The sequence below is a fragment of the Phytophthora parasitica genome, assembly GCF_000247585.1.
Source record: "Phytophthora parasitica INRA-310 unplaced genomic scaffold supercont2.53, whole genome shotgun sequence".
NCBI classification, from domain to species: Eukaryota; Oomycota; class Peronosporomycetes; order Peronosporales; family Peronosporaceae; genus Phytophthora; species Phytophthora nicotianae.
The window spans coordinates 80,841-103,975 of NW_008649039.1; the positions used below are offsets into that span (position 1 = coordinate 80,841).

General features: G+C 53.0%; 8 protein-coding genes across 15 annotated transcripts; 4 read left to right on the forward strand and 4 right to left on the reverse strand.

The window, feature by feature from the left end:
* Positions 1 to 16: 16 nt before the first annotated feature.
* PPTG_16031 (GTP-binding protein TypA/BipA) lies at positions 17 to 3,918 on the reverse strand. The gene is made up of 6 exons (XM_008913294.1): positions 1,726 to 3,918; positions 1,521 to 1,638; positions 1,244 to 1,449; positions 823 to 1,167; positions 640 to 765; positions 17 to 564 (listed from the first exon to the last, which is right to left on the reverse strand). Exons 1-6 carry the CDS (start codon positions 2,539 to 2,541, stop codon positions 238 to 240), a joined length of 1,938 nt encoding a protein of 645 aa, XP_008911542.1. The 5' UTR covers positions 2,542 to 3,918; the 3' UTR covers positions 17 to 237.
* Positions 2,902 to 3,373, forward strand: PPTG_23827 (hypothetical protein; the record flags this gene model as incomplete). The annotated part of the gene is made up of 2 exons (XM_008913295.1): positions 2,902 to 3,169; positions 3,198 to 3,373. 2 exons carry the CDS (start codon positions 2,902 to 2,904, stop codon positions 3,371 to 3,373), a joined length of 444 nt encoding a protein of 147 aa, XP_008911543.1.
* On the forward strand, positions 3,811 to 11,961 carry PPTG_16032 (hypothetical protein). The gene has a single exon (XM_008913296.1). The coding sequence runs from the start codon at positions 3,892 to 3,894 to the stop codon at positions 11,833 to 11,835; it is 7,944 nt and encodes a 2,647-aa protein (XP_008911544.1). The 5' UTR covers positions 3,811 to 3,891; the 3' UTR covers positions 11,836 to 11,961.
* Positions 11,956 to 16,031, reverse strand: PPTG_16033 (hypothetical protein). Of its 4 annotated transcripts, XM_008913297.1 has the most exons (7): positions 14,208 to 16,031; positions 14,076 to 14,136; positions 13,876 to 14,009; positions 13,020 to 13,802; positions 12,837 to 12,947; positions 12,587 to 12,768; positions 11,956 to 12,523 (listed from the first exon to the last, which is right to left on the reverse strand). In XM_008913297.1, exons 1-7 carry the CDS (start codon positions 15,825 to 15,827, stop codon positions 12,148 to 12,150), a joined length of 3,267 nt encoding a protein of 1,088 aa, XP_008911545.1. In that variant the 5' UTR covers positions 15,828 to 16,031; the 3' UTR covers positions 11,956 to 12,147. The 4 variants fall into 4 exon arrangements, with proteins under 4 accessions (XP_008911545.1, XP_008911546.1, XP_008911548.1 ...); XM_008913298.1 differs by having other exon boundaries at positions 11,956 to 12,768; XM_008913300.1 differs by having other exon boundaries at positions 12,587 to 12,947.
* A 1,216-nt stretch (positions 16,032 to 17,247) lies between these two features.
* Positions 17,248 to 19,228, forward strand: PPTG_16034 (hypothetical protein). The gene is made up of 2 exons (XM_008913301.1): positions 17,248 to 17,523; positions 17,808 to 19,228. The coding sequence occupies exons 1-2, from the start codon at positions 17,521 to 17,523 to the stop codon at positions 18,639 to 18,641; spliced, it is 837 nt and encodes a 278-aa protein (XP_008911549.1). The 5' UTR covers positions 17,248 to 17,520; the 3' UTR covers positions 18,642 to 19,228.
* Positions 19,157 to 20,553, reverse strand: PPTG_16035 (hypothetical protein; the record flags this gene model as incomplete). The annotated part of the gene is made up of 4 exons (XM_008913302.1): positions 19,157 to 19,833; positions 19,904 to 19,952; positions 20,023 to 20,155; positions 20,237 to 20,553. The coding sequence occupies 4 exons, from the start codon at positions 20,551 to 20,553 to the stop codon at positions 19,157 to 19,159; spliced, it is 1,176 nt and encodes a 391-aa protein (XP_008911550.1).
* A 77-nt stretch (positions 20,554 to 20,630) lies between these two features.
* On the forward strand, positions 20,631 to 22,167 carry PPTG_16036 (hypothetical protein). 5 transcript variants are annotated; one of them, XM_008913305.1, is made up of 7 exons: positions 20,631 to 20,824; positions 20,892 to 20,977; positions 21,094 to 21,174; positions 21,273 to 21,352; positions 21,421 to 21,597; positions 21,683 to 21,788; positions 21,891 to 22,167. In XM_008913305.1, exons 1-7 carry the CDS (start codon positions 20,785 to 20,787, stop codon positions 22,011 to 22,013), a joined length of 693 nt encoding a protein of 230 aa, XP_008911553.1. In that variant the 5' UTR covers positions 20,631 to 20,784; the 3' UTR covers positions 22,014 to 22,167. The 5 variants fall into 5 exon arrangements, with proteins under 5 accessions (XP_008911553.1, XP_008911551.1, XP_008911555.1 ...); XM_008913303.1 differs by having other exon boundaries at positions 20,631 to 20,977; XM_008913307.1 differs by having other exon boundaries at positions 20,631 to 20,977; positions 21,421 to 21,788.
* A 161-nt stretch (positions 22,168 to 22,328) lies between these two features.
* On the reverse strand, positions 22,329 to 23,048 carry PPTG_16037 (hypothetical protein; the record flags this gene model as incomplete). The annotated part of the gene is made up of 1 exon (XM_008913308.1): positions 22,329 to 23,048. The coding sequence occupies one exon, from the start codon at positions 23,046 to 23,048 to the stop codon at positions 22,329 to 22,331; it is 720 nt and encodes a 239-aa protein (XP_008911556.1).
* Positions 23,049 to 23,135: the final 87 nt, after the last annotated feature.

The window sequence follows — 23,135 nt, forward strand, 5'->3', positions numbered from 1 at the left end:
AACGTATGAGTAATGTTGCGAATGACAATGTTGCGCTTATATGACTTAAGAACTTCAACTTGGAGAGCTTGAATAGCTAAACGAAAGAAAGAGATACGTCCTCATTGCAAGCATCTACACTAGTTGCTCTATGTCTTCTACTGTTGCCTCTATATGAATACGAATTGCTCAGATTTTCAGCGGAGCCCGCCACGGACGCTGTCGGAAAAGACCGTCAAGCTCTGCTGCTGACCCGGCTTACTTCTTCTTGCCCTGCATTCGCTTGCGGCCGTTGGCAGTCAACTCACGCTTTCGCATGCGGATTTTGCTAGGAGACACGTCGATCATCTCGTCCTCACCGATGTAGGTGACTACGTCTTCTAGTGACATCTGGCGGATGGGGGACAGCTTGATGTTCTCGTCCGTACCGGCCGCACGCATGTTCGTGAGCTTCTTTTCCTTGGTGGGGTTGATCTCAATGTCCGTGGGGCGGCTGTGCTCACCCACGATCATTCCCTCGTACACTTCATCGCCAGGCTTGACGAACATCTCTCCGCGGTCTTCCAGCGAGTTAAGAGCGTAGGCCTGCGTTCAACAAATACGATTGTCAGAAAAAGTCAAAACTGGCAATAAATCATCTGTAAGTTGGCGTGTTCTAACCGTGCACACGCCTCCAGATGAGGAGATAAGCTTGCCCTTGGACGGAGGGGTTGCCGAGCCTTGGAATGGGGAGTAGCCGTGGAAGATCGAGTTCAGAATACCACTTCCGCGCGTGTCGGTCTTGATCTGCAAGCCCACAAATGAGTATCTGCACTAAAGAAACAAATACAAAGCAATGCATACCTCACTGCGGTAGCCCATGAGGCAACGACTGGGGATCTTGAACTGAAGTCGCACTTTGTCGTGCATCTCCTTGAACTCGATGATTTCACCGCCACGAGTAGACAGCTTGTCGATAACGGTGCCGGAGAAGTCGGAGTCAACATCGATCGTCACTTCTTCAATAGGTTCCAGCTTCTGCTTGGTCTCCGGGTCCGTCTGGAAAAGCACTTGAGGAGCGGAGACGGACATCTCGAAGCCCTCGCGGCGCATCTCTTCAATCAGAATAGCGAGCTGAAGTTCACCACGACCGTGAACGTCGAAAGCTTCCGACGATGCGCTGGGAGAAATGGAGATGGCCACGTTGTTCTGGAGATACCAATAACAGTAAGGGTTAACGCTTCTTGCAAATGGAGATAACCATTACTGTAGAATAGAAATGTACCTCGCACTCGCGCTCAAGACGCTGCTTAATGTGAGAAGACGTGAGGAACTTGCCTTCCTTGCCTGCGGTCGGCGCATCGTTCACACCAAACGTCATGGAAATCGTGGGAGGATCCAGCTGCGGCGACGGAATGGGCTCCGTCACAGAGACATCAGCGATTGTGTCGGACACGTAAGCGTTGACACCAGCGATGGTGATGATATCGCCTGAAACAATTAGCCAAAGGCATAAGATATTGAGCTCTTTTCAAGTATTATCATGGCGAATAAAAACGTACCAGCCGTGGCCGACGTGATCTCCGACTTGGCAACACCACGCGTGACAAACATCTTTGTAACTCGGCCGGTCTCGAGCTTCTTGCTCTCGCGGTTCATCACCTGAATCGAGTCGCCAATCTACATGCCAATATGATAAAGCGTACACAAAGCGGAATAGTCAGTCTTACATGGGCAAAGAATATAATAAAAGACAAGAATGCTTACCTTAACAGTTCCGGCGTGGACGCGGCCAGTGGCCAGACGGCCCACGTACGGGTCGTGGCCAATCATAGTAACAGCCATGGCGAATGGCTTGTCAGCATTGGCGTCAGGTGCAGGAACGTAGCGGGTAATCTCATCCAGAAGCGGCAGCATACTGTCACGCGACTCGTCCGAGTTGTCAAGGTCGTGCACAGCCCAGCCCTGCTTGGCAGAGGCGTACAGCACGGGGAACTCTAGCTGGTCATCGTCAGCATCTAGCGCTACAAACATGTCGAAGAGCTCGTTCTCCACCGAACCGTCCAGGCGGCTAGTGTCACGGTCCACCTTGTTGACAACCACGAGCGGCTTGAGTCCACGGTGAAGTGCCTTAGTTAGCACGAACTTGGTCTGCGACATAGGTCCTTCTGTAGCATCCACGACCAACACCACGCCGTCCACCATACTCAAAATACGCTCCACCTCACCGCCAAAGTCAGCGTGACCGGGTGTGTCAACGATGTTGAGCACGTGACCATTGTACTCGACGCGGGTGCACTTGGACATGATAGTGATTCCACGCTCCCGCTCCAAGTCGATGGAGTCCATAACCCTTTCTTCTGCGAGTTGAGTACCGCCATGCTTAAGAAGCTGGTCAACCAACGTTGTTTTGCCGTGATCGACGTGTGCGACAATGGCGACATTGCGGATATTCTTGGCCGTGATAGCCGAATAATCCGTGGAAAAGGCGCGTGCCACAGCGGGCATGTTGCGCTGGAGGAATGAGCGCTGACTCGAGCGCGCGCGCGCCAAGGCAGGTAGGCAAGACCGGCGGAGCCACATGATGTCGTACAGGTATGAAGTGATGCCTGAACTGTGTGGCGGAGCGCAACACCGAACAAATGATGTGGACCACGTTACATAAAAACATCAGATGGTGTACAAAACACCATTTCGGTGGTTCGTCGCTGAAGTCACTCAATACTGGTATATGTGGTCCTTAAGATCATTGCAGTCGGGTAGGCTTGGCGTCACGCCAACCTAGGCGTGGGCCCCTTCTGGCCTGGCATTCGCGATGACTCGGTCTCCACTCGTCTGTCCCAACGTCCAGCTATTACATGTATCGCCTACCGATCTTCGCCGCGTCTTACAATCAAGGCGCTTCGATTTTTTGTGCGCCACACTAAGCTTGTCAAACAGTTGATGCGCAAGCGCAAGCCTGATAATATCAGAGGCATCAGTCGCTTGGTCCGCAGCCTTGACGCAACGTTGCAAGACGAGTGTACAGTACTCGTGCTACGGCGCATTGAGGAGAGTGCAACCAAGGGCGTGACGAATCTTCACGCTGTGTTGGGGCAGGAGTATGACTGGCCGTGTTCCGCTGTGGAGCTTCCGCGTTGCCCAGCGCTGCTTGGAAACATGAGCAAGATGGCTGGCGCAGCGTCTTTGGCGACCAGTGGCTACTTATCTCGTGATTTGGTTCCAACTGCAACATGCAGCCCGATCTTTGCTTGACTACCGAGTCGTGCTGCGCTGCGTTTGGGACCTGCCGGTGGCACGTGTTGGCAACCCGTTTGGCCCATACAACAATATTGTTGAGAACCGCACGCTGTTTCTATCGCTGGGCGACTCGATACTCATGAGTCGAGGGCACCAATCGCGGCTGCAGCAGTAAATCAGGGTTTTTCATTTTCCGATTATCAATAACAAACTTGTTCAAAGTCTCACCACTCCATCTCGGGGTGGAGTCCGTTGGAGCCGCGGAGACGGCAGCCAGCAACGAGTGTGACATTCGCTCTGACGCTGGAGCTGACTCAGTGACTGCCGGCATGAGAATTCAAAAGTGTTTGCACGTGCGCGCGGACTGCGACTCGCGAGGGACAAAAGAAGAGAAAGCGTGGCGGTATCCATCCTCGCAAGGAGGGACCGCAGTTGGTGCTTGGTTCCCGTCCAGCTGGGGCTGCCAGTCCACTTCGACTCAAAAGTTTGGGTGGCGAGTATCACCTTCGAAATTGTCCATCGCGGGCGGGCCGAAAATAACTTGCATTTTGTAGGTGAGCAATTGACCCGGCCCGTTTTGCGCAGCCTCTATGTGAAAACCAGACACGATGCGGAAGATCTGTGTGAGCTTCATTCCGCATTTTGCTGCAGGCCGGCGCTGCCTCTCGTCTCTCTAGAACAAGCTCGCCCACCATGGCGCGCGCTCAGTCGCAACTGACGTGGCTGCTGCTAGCGGCGCTGTTGCTATCGGCGACGTGCAAGGCGCTGATGCCCATCACGAACGCGCTGCATCGCGCCCGCCAGAACCTCACGGACTTCCAGCGGCAATGGATTGATCCGGACACTGATCCCAAATTCTACAACATATCGGTGCCCAAGGGCGCCTTCAACTTCGGCGGTAACTCGAGTTACAACATTGAGTACAAGCTCATCTTCTCGGACGAGTTCAACAGTTCCAAACGCACGTTCGAGGCTGGCTTCGACTCAAAATGGACAGCAGTCAACATCCGCGACACCACCAACATGGGGCAGCACTACTTCCTGCCTCAAGCAGTGCAGATCGACAAGGGCAACCTCATCATCACCACCTCCAAGCCTAAGCAACGCTACCGTGGCACCAAGTATGTCAGCGGTAGCGTGCAGACGTGGAACAAGTTCTGCTACACCGGCGGATTCGTCGAGGTCAGGGCCATCCTACCTGGCAAGTGGGGCATCCCCGGCACGTGGCCTGCAATCTGGATCATGGGTAACATTGGCCGTGCGCCGTTCCTTGGCTCACAAGATGGTACGTGGCCTTGGAGCTTCGATGTCTGCGCCCCTTACGTGGAGAAGGTCGAGAAAGTCAAACAGAAGATCAACGCCTGTGGCAATCTGACCAACAAACACGACAAGGAGTCATATCCGGAGATGTACGGCTTGAATCCCTTCCAGGGCCGTGGTGCCACGGAAATTGATGTGATTGAAGCGCAGATTCGTGCTCGTGATCAGCCGGCGTATATTTCCACGTCATTGCAGATTCGTCCCAGTCTGTACGACGATATGCGTCCGGCTTCAGAGACGCTTCCTGGTCCTGGACAATGGTACCAGGGCCTCAAGTTTGGCGAATTCACGCGTATTAACAGCGACTACTACGGTGAGATGGGTCTCGACTCCATTTCGGCTCTGACGCAGCTTGAATCCAACGCGTTTAAGGCGTACCACTTATATCGCCTGGACTGGTCGCCCGGTCCCGAAGGTTACATTCGTTGGTGGCTGGACAACAACTTTCTGTTCGAAATCCCTGGTTCCTCGCTGAACAAGTGGGTAGGCGATGTCCCTCCTCGTCAGATCCCTGTGGAGCCCAGTTACCTCATTCTGAGTACAGCCGTCTCGGAGAAGTTCTCCCCGCCGTGCGACGGTCAAATTTGCGACTCGTTGTGGCCCTCAAACTTCACGATCGACTACGTGCGTGTCTACCAAGGCAACGCGAACCGGTACACGTCAGTGGGATGCAGTCCGGAAGCGTATCCGACGACTGATTGGATTTATGCCCACCCAGTGGAGTACGGCCTCCCGTGGTACGTTTCGCTACGCGTGGATATTGGTCTCCTGCAAGTTTTTGCAGTGATTAATGCGTTGCTGGGTCTCTTCATGGCGTTCCGGGGAACATCTCATCCAAAGATAATGTCGGCTTACGCAAGCTCGCTGTGGCTGACTGCTTCGTTTTACGGAGCTCTTAGTTCTAGTGCTCCAGAGGACATTGCTTGGATCCAAACCGCGCTTGCATGCCTGTGCGGAGTGGTCCTTGGCGGCCTCTGCTGTTTGGTGTACCCGGTTTCTCTTGGAGCGATGCTTGGACTGTACGGCGGTGTGATGATTAGCCAATTCGTGCCTCTGCTGTCTACGAGAGTGATTACAGCGGTGCTGGTTAGTGTGGGTATCGCTCTGGGATCAGCTCCGCAGATTGACACTAAGCACGTCGTGATTATCTCGACCTCGTGGCTTGGTAGTTTGGCGTTTTTGCTGTCGATCTCGCTGTGGGTGAGTGAAGGTGACATTGCCGAGAATGCGTGGAATCTCGCTGGTTTCATCTTCAATGGTGATAACGACGACCACGTGGGCTTCTGCACGGAACATTGCCTGACGATGTATGTTCTGCTAGTCGTGCTGAGTGCAGTCAGCACTACGTATGGATACCTCCGTATGCGTGGTATGTCGCTGCGCAAGAACACGCGTAAGGCCAAATTCCCAGCAGTATCTGCAAGTTCTGACGCACGGGCTTGGAGACCTGATGATGATGAGGGAATGGAGAAGAGCACAATCAACTTCTTTTCACCGTCGAAGCTGCCGCAGAACATGCAGCAGTTTAGCACCATTTTTCGCATTGCTGTGAACGTACAGCGCTCGTTTGGCTTCCAACTTGACAACTTCCGCAACCAGACGGAGCATATTGTGGTGCTTCTCACCAACAACACGCGTAAGAGTGGCAATCCATACCGCAAGCTGCACGATTTGGTGTTTTCCAACTACAACAACTGGTGCTCGAAGCTTAGGATCCAACCACTAAACTGGAGTGAGGAGCGGGCGCCTCAGGGTGGTCTCACGGGTTTGGACGAGATGTCGGTGGACCTGTGTCTGTTTTTCTTCATCTGGGGTGAGGCCAGCAACCTGCGTCATTCACCTGAATTCCTGTGCTTCCTGTTCCACAAGATGAAAGAGGAATTCCCGTCCGTTCGTCACTCAGAGCGCGAAGCTGGATACTTTTTGGACACGGTGGTAACACCTGTCTACGGGTTGCTGAAGGCTGAAATGACCTCGAAGCACGACCATGAAGATCGCCACAACTACGATGACTTCAACGAGTTCTTTTGGACGAAGTCGTGCTTGAAGTACGACTACAAGCACGAAGAGGTCATTGATATGACGTCTCCCAACCCGGCTATGATCTACAAACAGAAGCAGCAACAACGTCAGGGTCAGGGGCTAGCTGGTCTGGCTGGTCTTGGTGGGCGAGGTGGGCTCAACGGTGGCTCGAATAGCTCGACGTTTTACAACAAGCGTAAAAGTATTGCTGAGGGGTTCACCGAGTCGGCGAAGACTTTCGTAGAGAAGCGGACGTGGCTGCTGCCTCTTCGCGCTTTCAACCGCATCTTCAACTTCCACGTGATCGCGTTCCACTTCCTGGCAGCGCTTGCGTTCGCGAATGAGCAAGAGATGAATTTCCTGGACTCCTGCAAGATTATTTCGAGCACCCTGATCACTCCTTTCTTGCTGGACATTCTCCGCGATGGACTCGATATCTTCGCTGTATACGACGAGCACCAGAAGTTGTTCTCGACGGCGCGTAACATTTTGCGTGTGTTCCTGCACCTGGGGCTTGCGGTGGTGACTTCAATACTGTACTGGTATGCGTGGGCTTACGGTGGTGCGTGGTGGCAGACGTACTACGTGACCGCAGTGCTTTTCCACGTGCCAGGTCTGATTAACTGCGTCATGCAGGTAATGCCTGGTCTTACCAACTGGACCCGACGCACGACGTTTGCTCCTGTCGCATTTATCCGTGACATTATGAGTCCGATGAACCGCCTGTATGTTGGTGACAACGTGCTGGACCCGGAATCGATGAGTGTGGGCTATCAGTGCTTCTGGATGTCGCAGCTGGCTTGGAAGTTATACTTCAGCTACAAGTTTGAAATCTACCCGCTTGTGGTCCCGAGCTTTTTGCTGTATGCTGACCACGTGGAGAACAAGGTGAGCATGATTACGACGGTGTTCCTTATCTTCCTGAACTGGATGCCGTTCTTCTTGGTGTTCTGCGTTGATATTACGATTTGGAATTCGATCTGGATGGCGTTCACGGGTACTTTTGTCGGCTTTTCATCACACATTGGCGAGATTCGCAATTTCACTCGTGTTCGCTCTGCGTTTAGCCGTGCTGTGGATGCTTTTAACGCTAAGGTGATCGCACGAAGCTCCAAGACGGGACTCCAACTTTCGGACAGCAATGGTATGTCGTACGGCTCGACAGCCTTGGGACGTGAAGTGCTCGATCGTGTTGCGGGTGGTGCGGATCCGACGGCCCGAATCCTGTCCCAGCGTCGTACTTCGGCTCATGATGACGAGACTCCGTTGCTGTCTTTCTCACGTCGTAAGCAGACGCCTATGGAGCGCCAAGCTGCACGTCGTCGCAAGTGGTTCTCATTTTCGGTGGCTTGGGACACAATCATCGATAGTATGCGCGCGGACGATTTGATCTCGAACAAAGAGAAATCTCTGCTTCAATTTCACCGGCTGGACGGCTACCAGCGTGAGATTTACCTGCCGCAGTTCCAGCTTGCTGGTTGCTTTGAGAACTTCACGTCGAATATTCTTGACATTTATTCATCTAATGACGGCAATGTCTCAGAGCGTGTTCTGCAAGACAAGCTGCTGGAAATCCTCAGTGATAACCCAATGGTGGAGGAGTCTCTCGAAGAGATCTGGGAGCTTGCGAACTGGGTGCTGGTCAATGTGCTTGGTCCCTGCCACGCGAATGATGTGAAGTACATTACAAGTGTGCTCAACTCCTGGGCGGCACGTGGTGTATTCCGTGCGCTTAACTTGCAAAAGGTGGCTCCGTGTGGCCGCGCTTTGGCGGGATTGATCTCCCTTTTGAAGACCAACGTCCGTGGCTGGAAGAACAACGCCAAGGTTATCCCTGTGCGCAAGGATCCTTCCGATTACGCATCGTATGAATTCCCGCAACAGTCTAGCTCCTACCGACCATCGTCGGGAATGACGAAGTCTGCAAGTACGACGGGATTGTCGTCGCTTGGTCTCGAACCTCCTCGCCGTAGTCGTGGTTCTGGAGTCGCTCGTATTGCACGTATGCAGCAGCAGACGCACAAGCCGGCCACCAACAATGGCAAGGCCACGCACTCCATCTCGAGCTCTCACATCATGCAGATTCGTGAGCGTGTGCGTACGTTCTTGAACCTCGGAAAGGAGATTCTGGCACATGTCCACGAACAAGACCCCGTGTTCGCTGAAAGCAAGGGCATTTCGGACCGGTTGACGTGGATCCTGACACAGGAGCGTGGTTTCATGTGGGACGACAACTACACTGGAGAGCAGATCACGCTTACAGCGTTTGAAAGCCACACCGACGTGGTGCTATCCCACCTACACGGACTTTTGACCTTGCAGAAGATTGATGCGGAGCCACAGTCGTACGATGCACGCCGCCGCTTGCTGTTCTTTGTGAACTCGCTCTTCATGGACATGCCACTGGCGCCGCTGCTTGAGGAAATGAAGTCGTGGAGCGTCATGACTCCGTTCTATGCCGAAGATGTTTTGTACTCCAGAAAAGATCTGGAAAGCAAGCAAGATGGTCTGGACGTGCACACGCTGTTGTTCTTGCAGACGCTGTACAAGCGAGACTGGGAGAATTTCTTGGAGCGAGTGAAGCCAAAGAAGAACATTTGGAAGAACCCGGAGACTGCAATCGAGCTGCGCATGTGGGCGTCTCTGCGTGGCCAAACACTGTCGCGTACGGTGCAAGGAATGATGTACGGTGAAGCTGCGATTCGTCTGCTTGCTGAGATCGAACAAGTTCCGCAGCAGAAGCTTGAGGAGCTGATCAACACCAAGTTCACGTACGTTGTCGCCTGTCAGATTTATGGACGTCAGAAAAAGAACAACGACCCGAAGGCGAGCGATATCGAGTTTTTGCTGCACCGGTTCCCTAACCTTCGCGTAGCTTACATCGACGAGGTCCGTGTGAACTACCAGAAGGAGCAGTCGTACTTCTCGGTGCTGATCAAGGGCGGTGAGGAACTTGGCTCGGTTCATGAGATCTACCGTGTGCGTCTGCCTGGCAATCCCATCTTAGGTGAGGGCAAGCCTGAGAACCAGAACGCAGCTATCGTGTTTACGCGCGGTGAGACCCTTCAGACCATCGATATGAACCAAGACGGATATCTTGAGGAGAATTTGAAAATGCGAAACCTACTGGAAGAGTTTGACAAGGGTACAGCGGACCGGCCGTATACGATTGTGGGTATTCCGGAGCACATTTTCACGGGTAGTGTGAGTTCGCTGGCAAATTATATGGCGTTGCAGGAGACATCGTTTGTGACACTGAGTCAGCGAACGTTGGCGCGTCCACTGCGTAGCCGTCTGCACTACGGTCACCCCGATGTGTTCAACAAGCTCTTCTTCATTACACGTGGTGGTATCAGCAAGGCCAGCAAGGGCATCAATCTCAGTGAAGATATCTTCGCTGGCTACAACAATTGCATGCGGGGCGGATCTGTGACCTTCCCGGAGTACACGAAGTGCGGCAAGGGACGTGATGTTGGTATGCAGCAGATCTACAAGTTTGAGGCTAAGTTGGCGCAGGGTGCTGCGGAGCAGTCACTGTCGCGTGATGTGTATCGCATTAGCCAACGTCTCGACTTCTTCAAGCTGCTATCATTCTACTACAATCACGTGGGCTTCTACCTGTCGATGTCGATCATCATCTGGACAGTGTACATCCTGCTGTATTGCAACCTGCTTCGATCGTTGCTTTCGGTGGAGGGTGTTGGCGGTAGGGAGCCAGTGTTGTTGAGCAAGTTGCAGTTGATGCTCGGATCTGTCGCGTTCTTCACTACTGCGCCGCTGCTGGCGACGATTTCGGTTGAGCGTGGCTTTAAGGCCGCGCTGAACGAGATCATCGTCCTCTTCGTGACCGGTGGTCCGCTGTACTTCCTGTTCCACATTGGCACGAAATGGTTCTACTTTGGACAGACGATTCTTGCTGGTGGTGCCAAGTACCGTGCGACGGGCCGTGGTTTCGTGACGAAGCACTCGTCATTCGACGAGCTCTACCGCTTCTACGCAAGCAGTCACTTATATGCTGCAGTGGAGATCGCGATTGGTCTTACGCTTTACTACAAGTTCACTGTCGGCTATCAGTACTTCTCGATGACATGGTCACTGTGGCTTGTGTTCGTGTCTTGGTATTGGTCGCCGTTCTGGTTCAACCCGCTGGCGTTCGAGTGGTCTGACGTGATGGAGGATTTCCGGTTGTGGTTCAAGTGGATGCGTGGTGATGGTGGTAACCCAGATCAATCGTGGGAGGCTTGGTTCAAGGAGGAGAATGCGTACTTCTCGACTCTTCGCCCGTGGTCTAAGGCATGCATCACGACTAAGGGCGCGTTGTTCGCGTTGATCGCTGTTTCTATCTCTTCAACGAGCGACGAATATCACTCGATCTTGACGGAAACCACATGGCTCCCGCTGGTTATCTGCTTATCTATGGCCGCGGTGTATCTAAGTGCAGAGGCTGTCTTCTTTTCCTCGTCGCGTTCAGGTGAGAGTGGAGTTGTCCGCTTTCTGAAGCTCATTTTGGTGATCGTCCTGGGTGCTGGTCTTATTTTCGCCTTCATCTACGTGGACGGTATGTGGCAGATGCTGCTGAGCATGGGATATCTCGCTGCGGCTGTCGGTTGCTGGGCGCTTGTGCTTCTTGGCAGCAATTCGCGCCTTGTTGGTACCCTTTACTTTGTGCACGATGCCGTACTGGGTCTGGTGTCGCTTAGTCTCATCCTGCTGCTCTCGGCACTTTACGTTCCCGGCAAAATCCAGACGTGGCTTCTGTACAATAATGCTCTAAGTCGTGGTGTGGTGATCGAGGACATTCTACGAGCGAACTCGAGCAATGACGAACGCGACGATGATCTGTCGGTGCAGCAGATGCGCTCGATCATCATCGAGCAGCAGCGGTTTATCAACGCTCTGACTGCTAGCGGCAGCGAGACTGACATTCGCGCTGCTGGAAAGAAGGATGATCTCATGCACGCTATGAGTGATAACACGCTCAACGCAGTACTGAGGAATATGTCAGAATCGGAGCTGAGCGCGCTGCAAGACTCGTCCATTCGCCTTCAGGCCATCATGTCGGAGGAGGAGCGCAAGGTCGCCCAACGCAAACAACAACAGGAAGAGCAGAGACTCGCCGAGGCTGGCATGAACTCGTCCCTATCGCGCACGCGTCGAGCCTTCTCCACGAGCGATTTCTCCGCTATTCCACTGAATGCTAGCCCCTACAATCTCCCCAACCAGGATGGCACAGCTGCACCCAGCACTCGCACCACTAACGGTTCTGCTGCTCACGGACCTCAAGCTGGAGTATAGGAGTAGATACGCAAACTTTGTTAGATGAATACGTTGGTAGAGCGAGGAGCCCATTGCGGCCAATTTGCATTTTGATAATGAACTACCTTCTGTTCAAACGTTTGGCAACACACAATTCAATTCCGGTTGTAGTTAAGCATTTGTATTGATTGTTTGCCACCTTTGGTGATGAATACGCTACACGACACATACATCGTACTTCGCTGAAGTAATACATACAGAATCCTGACGCTGTGAAGAGCTACATATGGTCACAAAGCTCAGTAGCGCCGGCAAAATCGCAATACCGTCACGCTGTCAGCCATGCCTTGATCACTGGTCAGACTGTTTCCTGGATCTGGGCTTCTTGCCAAAGCCGAGAAATTTCATGTTGGCACTCAGCTTCTTCGTCAGTGAGCTCTTCTGGAAGGAGTCAGTGGTGTACAACACAGCCGACTTGAAATTCTCGGCCACCTCAGATGAGCAGTCACATTCCTCCAATTTCTTCCCGATCTCTTCCAAGTTCTTTTCCGAGATAGAGCGAATGGTTTCTAGATCCTCGACCAACTGTGACGAGGACACATTAGAGTAGATCTTGCGGCTGTCCGCAGCGAAGCACTCGTCAATATCTTGGCTTGGTGACATGGCTAGATTAGCAAAAAGCTGCTGAATTGCTGGCGAATTCTTCTCAATGAAAGGATTAAGAACCCTACAAGTATTAATAAACACAGATTAGTAAGTGCAGAAATATCATACCAAACGATCCACTTACTTGAATTGAGGTTCTCGATCTCCAAACTTCACACCAGTTGCAGTCTTGAACAAGAGCTTCGTGACCAATACAAGTACTCGTCGGGTCTCGGGTGGTGGAAGTTGCTTCGTAAGGCCGTACAAATGTGGAGTAGTGATGGCCGGACATACAAAACGAAGGAACAGGAAACCTCCAATAACAGACTATCCACGGAAAAGCAAGCAAAAGTTAAAGCCAACGAACAAAGACATCATCTGGCGATGGCACGTACCCGAGTCAACGTCGATGCGTCCTCTGCCTCAACTCCTTCTTTTGTGCCATCAAAACGGCTGATGACTTTCGAGTTTAAGTGCGAGCAAATGTGGAAATAAGACGATGGTATCTGTATGCATCGATAAATAATCTAAGTTAGCCTCAGCCACCACACCATACTCTGATCGCATGAAGTACTTACACAGTGCGTATTTTTCATGATCGAGTCGATAATGTTTTGACACGTCCGCATCAGGTTAGCAGCGTTGGTGTCTACTTGATTCTCATCCTGCAGTGACTCCTCCTTGTGCGGGTTGAGCTCCATGTCAGCAATCTTCAACTTAAATATCTGACGGATAGGATCCGAGAGAGCCACGCGGATGAATTTTGACCCGATTGCCTTGCTGTATGTGGAAACTAATCGGCTCGCATAATCATCTGAGCGGAAGAGCGTTGCGACGTTAATGACCGAAGCGACTTCAATCTCGATTGCCCAGCGAATAAGGTGACTCAGACGGTTGCGACTCCCAAACACCCGAAGGAAGGGAGCAAGTAGCACCATTTTATCTTCTCGGCCTGCACTTTGTAGGATTGATGCCACAACTGACATCGTATCTTCCACCACCAGTGACGGGAGATCCTTTGGTGCCCGTAGTGTCGGCATCTCAATATCTCCATTAAAAAAGTCGCGTGCTGTTCTAGCGTGGGAGAAGAGACTGCGTATCCTCGGGCTTGTATCGTTGGACGAATCCGCAGCAGGTGAGTCTGTTCGTAAAGCACGCTGCCCATGAGCTTCATCAAGATCATCCACTTCCTTTGATGGTTCAGCGTCAATTCCTTGGCGAATCTCGGCAATAATTTCATCGCTGATAACTAACTGGTCGGGCTGGCGGGATTGATCCGGCTGAGCGGACACAATGAAATCCTTCATGACTTGGTGGATCGAATCCAGGAAGCCACTCGCCTCCAGAAACTGACTGTCCGACTGTAGATACACAAAGATTCTAAGTAAGCACTCAGCTGATGACTGAATCGTTCCGTAAAGTCACGTCACTTACCGCCTCAAACTCGGATAGACGCTCAATTTCTCCTTCCTCATCTTCATCGTAGAAAAGATCATCCTGTGTGATGGAGAAAATACTCTCATTGCTTTCGTTCGAGTTGATCTGATTCAGACCAAAGTCCGTGACGTCTGCATAAGCAACACTCACGTTAGAGCCAAACAACTTCACCCTTTGTAGCTTCTACCTGACCATACCGGAAAAGGAAGACTGCGATTCGAGGAGCGATGACGAACTGGAGGAGGTTTTCAAATGAATCTGGCACCAACTCAGAGCAGTTAGCATCGTCGAATCAGAATGCGGACGAATATCTGTGGTAAGCAGCTTACCTTTGACGTCTTGGGTTCTACTCGGAATGAAGACTGCAGATTGCGAGCAATCTCGGCGAGTTCCATCGCTTGTTGCTGTAAAAAGTCATTTCCAGTGTTCGCACTCGAATCAAAGACGCCAGTACCGCTGTGTGATCCCTTGAAACTGGAGGAAACAGAGCCATCCTCACTGCTTTCACGAGTCGATGCTGAATCGGTGTCATCCTTGTGCAAGTTTCGAGCCATCTCCGCCAATTCTGCTGCTTGCTGTTGAATCGTGTCATTCTCAGCTCCATCACAGCACTTCGTCGATGTTGTGCTTGATGAAGATGAAGGAGACTCCGAACGCACAGAATGCTCGTTAGTATGTTCTGCCACCGGCATATTGTCTCGGTTGGAAGATTTTGACCCTAATGTTGATTCCTTCTTCGGAGAGGTCGACGATGGTTGCTGTTTCGGCCATCCTGCGACAGGCTCTTGCTTCGAAGATGACGGCGCCTTGCAAGGACTAAAGTTCTCCGTCTCAATATCCACGCCCTCTTGAGTATCCAGATCATCCTCGTGATTTGAGATCGTCTCCATCGACTCATCCACTAGGCTCAGACTTTGAATGTTCTCCCTTCGTTCTTCTCGCTTCGTACTTTGTATTGAAGCACTCTCTTTCTCATCGTCGTCGTTGTCATCACACTCCGAGCTTGGCGTGTCCTCATCTTCTGAAAGCACATCAGAAATGGCCGATTCTCGAGAAACCTTACACATCTCGATAGCTGCTCCATTCAGCATCGTATCCAGATCAATCTCTTCATCATCTTCTTCAACCTGCTCATCTTCTCTTCTGTCTTCCTCCTTCCGCTCCCTCTGTTCACTCTCTCCACCTCGCTTCTTTTTATCTGTCACCTCAATCATCTTCAGACGCTCCTGAAGTCCCACGATCTCTTTTCTTTGCTTCTCCACCATACGCAGCGCATCTCGCAGCATCTCCCCCTGTTCTGATTCGTCTTCAGACATGCGTTTCCTCCTCCGATGTCTCGGAGACTGCAGAATCGCCGTAGACGAAGCGGACGTCGATGATGCCGAGCTTGATGACCTCGACAGTCTTCGTGCCAGCGCCAACGCGGCCTTACCGTCCATACTGACTTTCCTGAATGTTCCCGTGGCTTGCCGCAGCTGGTCAATCCATTCCACACGCGCGTCATGCGATGGAGCGCGGAAGAGAAGCACACGACCACTGCTAGACGTGACTTTCCAGCACGGGCCGCAATCATCGCCTTCGCAGGACGCGTCTCCATGACGGAAAATGCGATCCACAGCCTTTACCTCTGCGTCCACCAGCGGTACGACGCCGCGCGGCCAATCGCCGAGATTGGCATAGTAGAAGAGCGTGTGCGCGTAGACACCGACGAAGAAGGGCTCCCAAGGAGACTCGAAGCGTCGGCCCTTCTTGTGCAGGATACGCAGCGTCGTGCGCTTCTCCAGCTCCAGCCCTGTGAGCAGCAGTTCGGGACATTTGACGAGCTCAGGACGCACCTGCGTCTCCGTCTCGGCATCCTCGTTGATTGGGACCTGCACGTTGAGTCGGGAGTCCCCGAGACTCGCAACGCGGCTGCCGCTCGGATCGAACACCGTCGAGCGCAGCGTCATCGGTACCAACAGCGAGGAGCGTCACTAGACTGGAGCCTGCGGATAACAAGCGTGTGATATTGCGCTCTTCTTAGACGCCGCGGAATGGCAGAGTGACTACGAGGCAAAGGGCAACAACAATGTTCGACTGTTAGGGCAACGAACCGGCATGGACACGCTCCGTCTGACCGTACCACCAATAAGGTGTCGCGGTGCTAATTTGTAGGCTTTCACTCCTTATTTTTATCTGAAAGACCTGGCTTTGTGCAAGGGTTGTCGCCTCGTATCAGACTGCAACAGGCCAGCATAGCGAAAGACAGATTGCATTTGCTCGCTTGGAAATCGTCGGCATAGCTGCTGGTGCGTGGGATAGAAATGCTGTGGTCTGTGCGTCTTCGCGTGTTGTTGCACGACGCACCACTTCGGGCTGAGTGCTTGACGGTCATGATCGCTCGTTATTGTTGGTGGCGACGAAATAAATGTGTACATCGTGTAGTCAAGTATAACGCTCGTTTGCTCTCTTTTCTGGCTTGTCCTCGCCGCGATGGGCGTTCCAACGCGGATGGCCACAGAAACCTCGCGTCCTCGACGATACCTTTTACAGCAGCAGCACTGCTAGTGCTTGCCGAGCCTCTGACTCTCCGGCTTTTTTATTTGATAAAGCGTTGCTTGCTTCGCTTCAAAAAGTCGAGCTCGATCTTTTGGCCGTCGTCTCACCCACACACCCCGTCACTGACAGCGTCAACAGAGGCCCAAGCATTTCACGTGGGGCTATCCAACTGCGGGCTTGATTCGCTGTAGTCTCGAAAAAAATGCCCCAGGAAAAGCCAGCGTGGAAGGAGCCTCCCTTGACAGGTTCAGTAAAGGAGAAAGTCTCTTTTCGATATTTGAAGTGATTCTCGGTGGAGTTCCTCAACGATCATCCAGCATGTGATGGCGCCTGCAAATGTTAGAAGCGACGGCGATAACCATGCGCCGGCAAGCAAAAGGCATTAGTGCTGCGATCGCTTACAAGTCGATTTCCGAAAAACTTGCCTCAACAACCGACACCAGAACTTGTCCATTCCTGTAATGGTCACTGGTCATCGGTGACGGCGATAACCAACGCAACCGGCGTTGAGACCCGCAAAGTGCAAGTGCTAGGATCCGTGCAGAATGTGGGACTCTCACTTTGTCGAAGAATATAGTGGTGAGATTCTCAGACCGTCGACGAATAATCACCATTTTAAAGTGACCGACAAATTTGCCGCAATGATCGATTCATACCTGAAATAGCCTATCACCGCTGGCAAGATGTGACAGTGATAACCAACGCAGCCACAGTCAAGTCACACTTGGATTCGTTGGGGCGTGAAGGAAACGAAGAGAAGCACTGCGGACCTTCCTCTCGAACAGTACTTAAGACTAAAGTCTTAAGTAAGTATATTGGAAGTCCGCCCATTGGTCAAAATGATGTGTTGTGCATTACAGTATTTGCAGTGAATTTCCATATTTGTTTCTAAAAAAGCACGGTTCAGCAGTTACATGCGGTTCGGGCTCCGACCATACATCTGCACAGAGCAATCGGGACCGCGGTCCCAAACCGCGGAGTGATCAAGCGAAAATGCTGAGCGAGCTTTTTCTGTGGCTTTCGAGCGCTTGGCTACCGCAGCTTCCATTCGGCCTTTGAGCAGCCCAGATCAGCAGCATCTTACTCCCGTCTCGCCCGGTAGCCATGGTACGTTTCTCGCTGTGCCTCTCGAGATGGATACAGCCGCGAGTGCAACGCACACTCGAAGCTGACACAGGGGGGGGGGACCAGGTGGAGGAGGGCGACGCTGTCCTATCACCAGCTGCGACGTTCAAGTGGAAACCAATGCGATCTTTTTACGCATAAGGACGTTCGCAACGCTAACTGGAATCCCCTCCTTCCCTGTCTCTCAGACAGCTTCAATGTGTCGCGTTCGCGTATCTTTTAGCGTTGCACAGGCAATTAACTGTTGATTGGTGCTGCGTACACAGGCCAGCAAATACCAGAACTTTTTCGCCGCCCTCGACTCGGATGACGAGGACACGCCTCGCGTGAACAAGAAGGCCACGCCGCCCCCGTCGGCCCCCGTGACTCTGAACAAGCCCGCTGCTGGCAACAAGAAGTCCGGCAACAAGAAGGCCCCCGCCGCCGACAAGAAGGAGTCGCGCGGCCCGCGTGAGGGTGGCCGTGCCCCGCGTGAGCGTGGCGAGCGTGGCCGTGGCGCCCGTGGTCCTCGTCGCGAGTACGAGCGCCGCAGCGGCACTGGTCGTGGCAAGGAGGTCAACAAGCAGGGCGGTGGTGCCCGCAACTGGGGCAACAAGGCCGATCCGAACGAGCAGATGGCTGAGGCTGCTGCTCAGGAGGGCGCCAAGCCCGCTTCGGACGAGGAGGCCGCTGAGGAGGCCGCCGCCGAGGAGGAGGAAGAGGAGGAGGTTCAGCTCACCCTCGACGAGTACATGGCCAAGCAGAAGTCGGCTCGCTCGGGTGAGCTCTTCGCTGAGGTCGAGGTACGCCAGGTGACCAACGAGTTTTCCAGCGCCGTTCAGATCACCAAGGAGGGAAAGACCCCCGACTTCATGGACTCGCAGTACGAGAAGGTGTACAGCAAGAAGACCTCTGGCCGCAAGAAACAGGTCATCACCGACGTGGGCTTCCGTACGGAGAAGCCGGAGCGTTTCTCGCGTGACTTCGACTCGTCGCGCGGTGGACGCGGCAACCGCGGTGGCCGTGGTGCTCGTGGCAACGGCCGCACTGGTGGCCGTGGAGGCCGTGCCGCCAACGTCCCGAACGTGACGGACATGAGCGCCTTCCCCAGCCTCGGCTAAGGGATCGCTCTGGGACCAACCGGGATCGCGCGCCCTTGAGCGCCAGCGACATGATGAGTGAGATCTTCCAAAAGAGGGCTTCTTGAGGACTGGTTTGGCTATCTCTTTTTCTCCTTTTCCTCCCACGAAAGATCCACCGGATAGGGCCTCTGCGCGGCTGGTGTCTGCCTGACTGTGTGTATCTCCTGCTGGCAGCCAGTCGTCGTGCGGAAAGTTAGAGAAATTTTTGTTAGCGTGAACTCGGTCTTCTCCTTGGTATGTCTATTATTCAATGCAGCAGGCTGGGCTTTATGCGAACGAAAAGATCGTTGTTGTCACCCAAGTGCGTTGCCTTCATCCGTTGCTGCGTGCTCAACCACGCGTCTACATACCTCTATAATCAAGCTACAGGTACATGTATCTACATCAACAAGCCGTGATACTGATGTAACATCAGTGATGTTGCAGCATCCCGACCTTCAGGTTACGTACTGCGGTCCTGCACGCACTCATAGACTCTACAGTGTAGACGACCACTAGGATGGCGCAGTTAGTCGGCCGATGAAATAGTGCTTACCGCTAGTTGTAAGTTTTCCTCGCTTGAACACTCCAACTTCATACGGAGGCCTCGGTTCAGCGATGAGCTCGTCCCCGTCGCCGTTTTCCTCGTCTTCTTCATCGTGTTCCCGACAGAAAATACCCCGACCGGACGGGAAACCATGAACCCACGTACCGATGTATTTCCTCCCGTCAGGTGAGGACCACGATCCGTAGCCTTGCATCTCGCCCGTATGCCATTCGCCTTCGTATACTTCACCTGACGCGAACGTCAGTGTACCGATACCGTGTCGCTCACCAGCTTTATACTCGCCAGTGTAGACACTCCCACATTGGAAGCGATGCACACCCTGACCGTTCAGCTCACCGCTTGTCCACGTGCCGTGCAGTGAACCTCCCGCCGTCGTAAACACGCCTTTGCCGTGCATCATACCTTGATGCCACGTGCCTTCATGGGAGTCTCCACCCACCCACTGGTACTTGCCAAACCCTTCGCGCTCGCCCTTGACAAAATAGCCCTCGTATTTGTCCCCGGTGGTAAACATCTTGATACCCCATCCGCTAACCTGGTTGTGCCTCCATCCACCGTCAATCATTTCTCCGGTTGAGAAAATCTTCTTGCCTTTGCCATGCATCATCCCTCTTTTCCATTCACCTAGACGAGTAATGGGTTACATTTCAGCTATCCGGCAGGGTGGATGCATGACTCAAAGTCTTCACCTCACCGTCATAGCTGTCACCGTTCTTCCAAAAGAACGTGCCGTTGCCATGCATCTGAAAATCAATGAAATATTCACTGTTAATTAGCATCCACAACGTGACCCACTTCCATTGTGTTCAGTACCTTGCCGACTCGCCAATTGCCAACATATTTGTCACCATTGGCCCACAAGTACGTTCCCGTTCCGTGGCGGTGGTTCTTACGATACATGCCTTCATGGCAATCACCGGTACCGGCAAAGGTCTGCATACCAAATCTGTTCGTAACGAGTGTCCAAGGGCAGTAGTAACATAGTTATGAACTCATTCCCAAGTCAATCTGGTTGCCACGTCCGCACCCTTCGAAGTCCCCGTGCACCCATCCGCCCTCAAATACGTGGCCGGATCGCAGAATGTGGACACCTGTTCCATGGCGCCTCTCCTCTTCATCCACACCTCCTTTGTATCGACTTCCGTCCGCGTATTGGATCACGACGGCTCCTCGCGGCTTCTTCCAGCGGATCGACAGAATCTCTGGCTGGCTGCGACCTTCCGGGCCAGGTGAGTCATCCGATCCCGACTGTGGCGTTGGCTCCTGCTTCTTTGTACACTGGGCGGCCGTTGGATCGCTTCGGTATGCGGCGCGTACACCCCGACGCGGCCCGCGGTTACCCATGCCCAGTTGATGACCGAAGTAGCAGTGGCAATTGAGCTCATTGTGCAAACCAAAAGCAGCTTCTAACTATTGGCCGAAAACATGGACCATCACTCACGGCCTCGAATACTGGTAGCTACCGAAGTTACAACAGCTCCTACCGGTTTGCTTTAGAAGCTGGCTTGGAATCGTTTGTTGCACCTTCTAGAAAAATACGATGCTCGTCGCACTCCGTGCATTCCTGGCGCTGGTATGGTGGCATATTTGCCACTTTCTGGCCTACAATCTGCATGTCCGTGGCCTTAAACCATCCAGCCAGTTCTTCCACAAGGTGGTGATCATTGGAGATGACTTTGCAGCAGGCATCGGAGACTACATCACGATCGGCGGTGCAGGCGGCGGCATCGCACAGTATCTAAAGAAGATTGTTGCGTACGACGACAAGGCAAGTGGAGCGGTAACAGTGACATCGCGTGGCGAGCATCATCACCGCTATTATAGCCTCCGCGCTTTAGGCCTCTAGCGCTCAGACTGAACAAGATACTTTCTGTTTTGCCGCAGGTTCGTCATAACTGGGCCATCATCAATGCGGGAGTGCCTGGATCTACGACAGCCGACTGGCTCATGTCATCACCCAAGAAGGTTCGCTTTGTTGTCCGTGATAGCTGCTGCATTGCTGGCTGAAAGCTCATTCCGCTTACATGTGACCTGGCTTGACAAACCTGTGCTGCATGAATTAGTACTTCAAGAACGTGTTCACCTCGAGCGTCATGAGCGACGCGTCCATCGTGATCATCATTCTCGGATCCACAGAGATCAGGTGGGCACCAGGACGTTTGTTGGAGTGCCCTTGCTTTAAAACCAACTATATGTAACCATTGCCGATAGAAACTCAGGTACTGCTGAACACGAGATTAAGCGAAACCTCATGGAGATTTGTGATACACTGCGGAAGAAGGGCAAGCAAGTGTGTCTGGCCACTGTCGTGAGCCCAGAACCAACTGCGTCCGAGATGGACAGTGCGAGCTCAACACTCAACACAACCCTGGAGCATTTTTGCAAGAGGTATGTGGATTTAATCCACACTTTCGAGCGAGGTGATGAAGGGATGTTCACCTAACACGTTTTGGAATGGGGTGTTCTTTAACAGCACGTCGACGGAAGAGGCACCTGTTATTCTGGGACCCCGCCTCGACACGTACGCGTTCCGTCGCGAGAGCGCACTGTGCTACGACAAGTACCACTTCAACTCTCAGGTACAACCATCGCAACTTACTGTTAGCTGTGCAGTCATTCCGAGCTGTCGCTTGCAGATTTGGCTCACCACGGTGTCATGGATGCCTATCTGCATTTTATAGTCGTACCGACAGCTAGCTCGCAACACGGCGGATTTCTTGATCCCCATGATGACGGCTGTCGAATGGACTACCTGGAAAGAACAGCTCAGCCAGGTCACGTACGATAAGGCCTTGTACGATTAAGCCAAACTGCCAACCTTTGCGTGGACTGCGTTCGAGCCTGCTCCTTCGATGGCTGGCTGGCTGCTTGGTTGCTGTGGTACTTGCGTCCATCCACCATCCAGATAAGATAAACATTAACACCTCAGGAAACACGCGAGCTTTCTTTTTCTTTCGATTTGGGTATTGAGTCGCCACCTTCGCTCTCTCTCTCTCTCGCGAAGTTCATGTGAGCTGCTCATCGCGGCACATGCGGCCTTCACAAAATGTTCACTTGCTCTTCGCTTCCACGTAATTGATCTACATGTCCACGTTCAGTGACTACAACTCGTCACCTACTCAAGACTCCATGGAGGCATCGGGGGCTGGTTCGGCCTCCGTCTTGGGAGCGGCGTTGTCTTGCGTCGGCTTGGCGGCCCAGTACTCCTCCATTTGACGGTCCAGCTGAGCAGCCTTGGGGTCGGGGCCCTTGCCAGCCTCGTGCCAATACTCGTCCATCTCCATGTCGAGATCTTCTCCCGTGGGCGGCTTGGGCTTGGCTTCTCCGCGTCCTCCACGGCCTCCACGACCACCACGGCCGCCCCGGCCACCACGACCTGCGCCCCTGCCTCCGTTTTTAGCATTCTTGTTCTTGTTCTGACTGCCCTTGGCCTTGGCTTCCTGTGAGTCGAGCCCCTTCCTGTGCTTGCTGACGACCTGCTGGCGCTTGTTACGGTTGTTCTGCGCGACTTGCTGCAGCTTTTGCTTCTGCTGTTGTTGCTGGATCTGCTTCTTAGTGGGAGGCGGCGTCTTTCCCTTCTTTTTACCACCAGCCACACGCAGTACGGGCTGGGCCTTGCCCTTCTTCTGCGACACCTTCACAACGGCCACCTTGTGCTGCTTCTGGGCCTGACGAGGCGTCGTCTCCTCCGCCAGGTTCGTGAAGCGGCTGGACAGCGGGACAGACGACACGCCGATCACGGTGCGCGTCGCCTTCTTGCCCTGTGCCTGTGTCTGCTGCTGGTTGATTTTGCGCTGGCCGCGCACGGACGCGCGATGAGCTCCGGATCGCCGATACATTCTGTAGATTGATCTTTGTGGCTTGGCTTTCGTAAATGAGCCCAGCTGGACTTTTGGGAGTTTCATAAAGTTGCGTCAAGTTTAAGT

What these genes read in the sequence shown, in the direction of transcription:
- PPTG_16032 (XM_008913296.1), top strand. Translation starts at nt 3,892, where the DNA reads ATGGCGCGCGCTCAGTCGCAACTGACGTGGCTGCTGCTAGCGGCGCTG.
- PPTG_16031 (XM_008913294.1), bottom strand. Translation starts at nt 2,541, where the DNA reads ATGTGGCTCCGCCGGTCTTGCCTACCTGCCTTGGCGCGCGCGCGCTCG. An exon ending in TCATGGGCTACCGCAGTGAG is followed by an intron (nt 766 to 822) that starts GTATGCATTGCT and finishes GTGGGCTTGCAG; the next exon opens with ATCAAGACCGACACGCGCGG. An exon ending in CATCTGGAGGCGTGTGCACG is followed by an intron (nt 565 to 639) that starts GTTAGAACACGC and finishes TGTTGAACGCAG; the next exon opens with GCCTACGCTCTTAACTCGCT.
- PPTG_16033 (XM_008913297.1), bottom strand. Translation starts at nt 15,827, where the DNA reads ATGACGCTGCGCTCGACGGTGTTCGATCCGAGCGGCAGCCGCGTTGCG. An exon ending in TAGAACCCAAGACGTCAAAG is followed by an intron (nt 14,137 to 14,207) that starts GTAAGCTGCTTA and finishes AGTTGGTGCCAG; the next exon opens with ATTCATTTGAAAACCTCCTC. An exon ending in ACGCATCGACGTTGACTCGG is followed by an intron (nt 12,769 to 12,836) that starts GTACGTGCCATC and finishes TTCCGTGGATAG; the next exon opens with TCTGTTATTGGAGGTTTCCT.
- PPTG_16036 (XM_008913303.1), top strand. Translation starts at nt 20,750, where the DNA reads ATGCTCGTCGCACTCCGTGCATTCCTGGCGCTGGTATGGTGGCATATT. An exon ending in TCATGTCATCACCCAAGAAG is followed by an intron (nt 21,175 to 21,272) that starts GTTCGCTTTGTT and finishes TGCATGAATTAG; the next exon opens with TACTTCAAGAACGTGTTCAC. An exon ending in CTCGGATCCACAGAGATCAG is followed by an intron (nt 21,353 to 21,420) that starts GTGGGCACCAGG and finishes CATTGCCGATAG; the next exon opens with AAACTCAGGTACTGCTGAAC.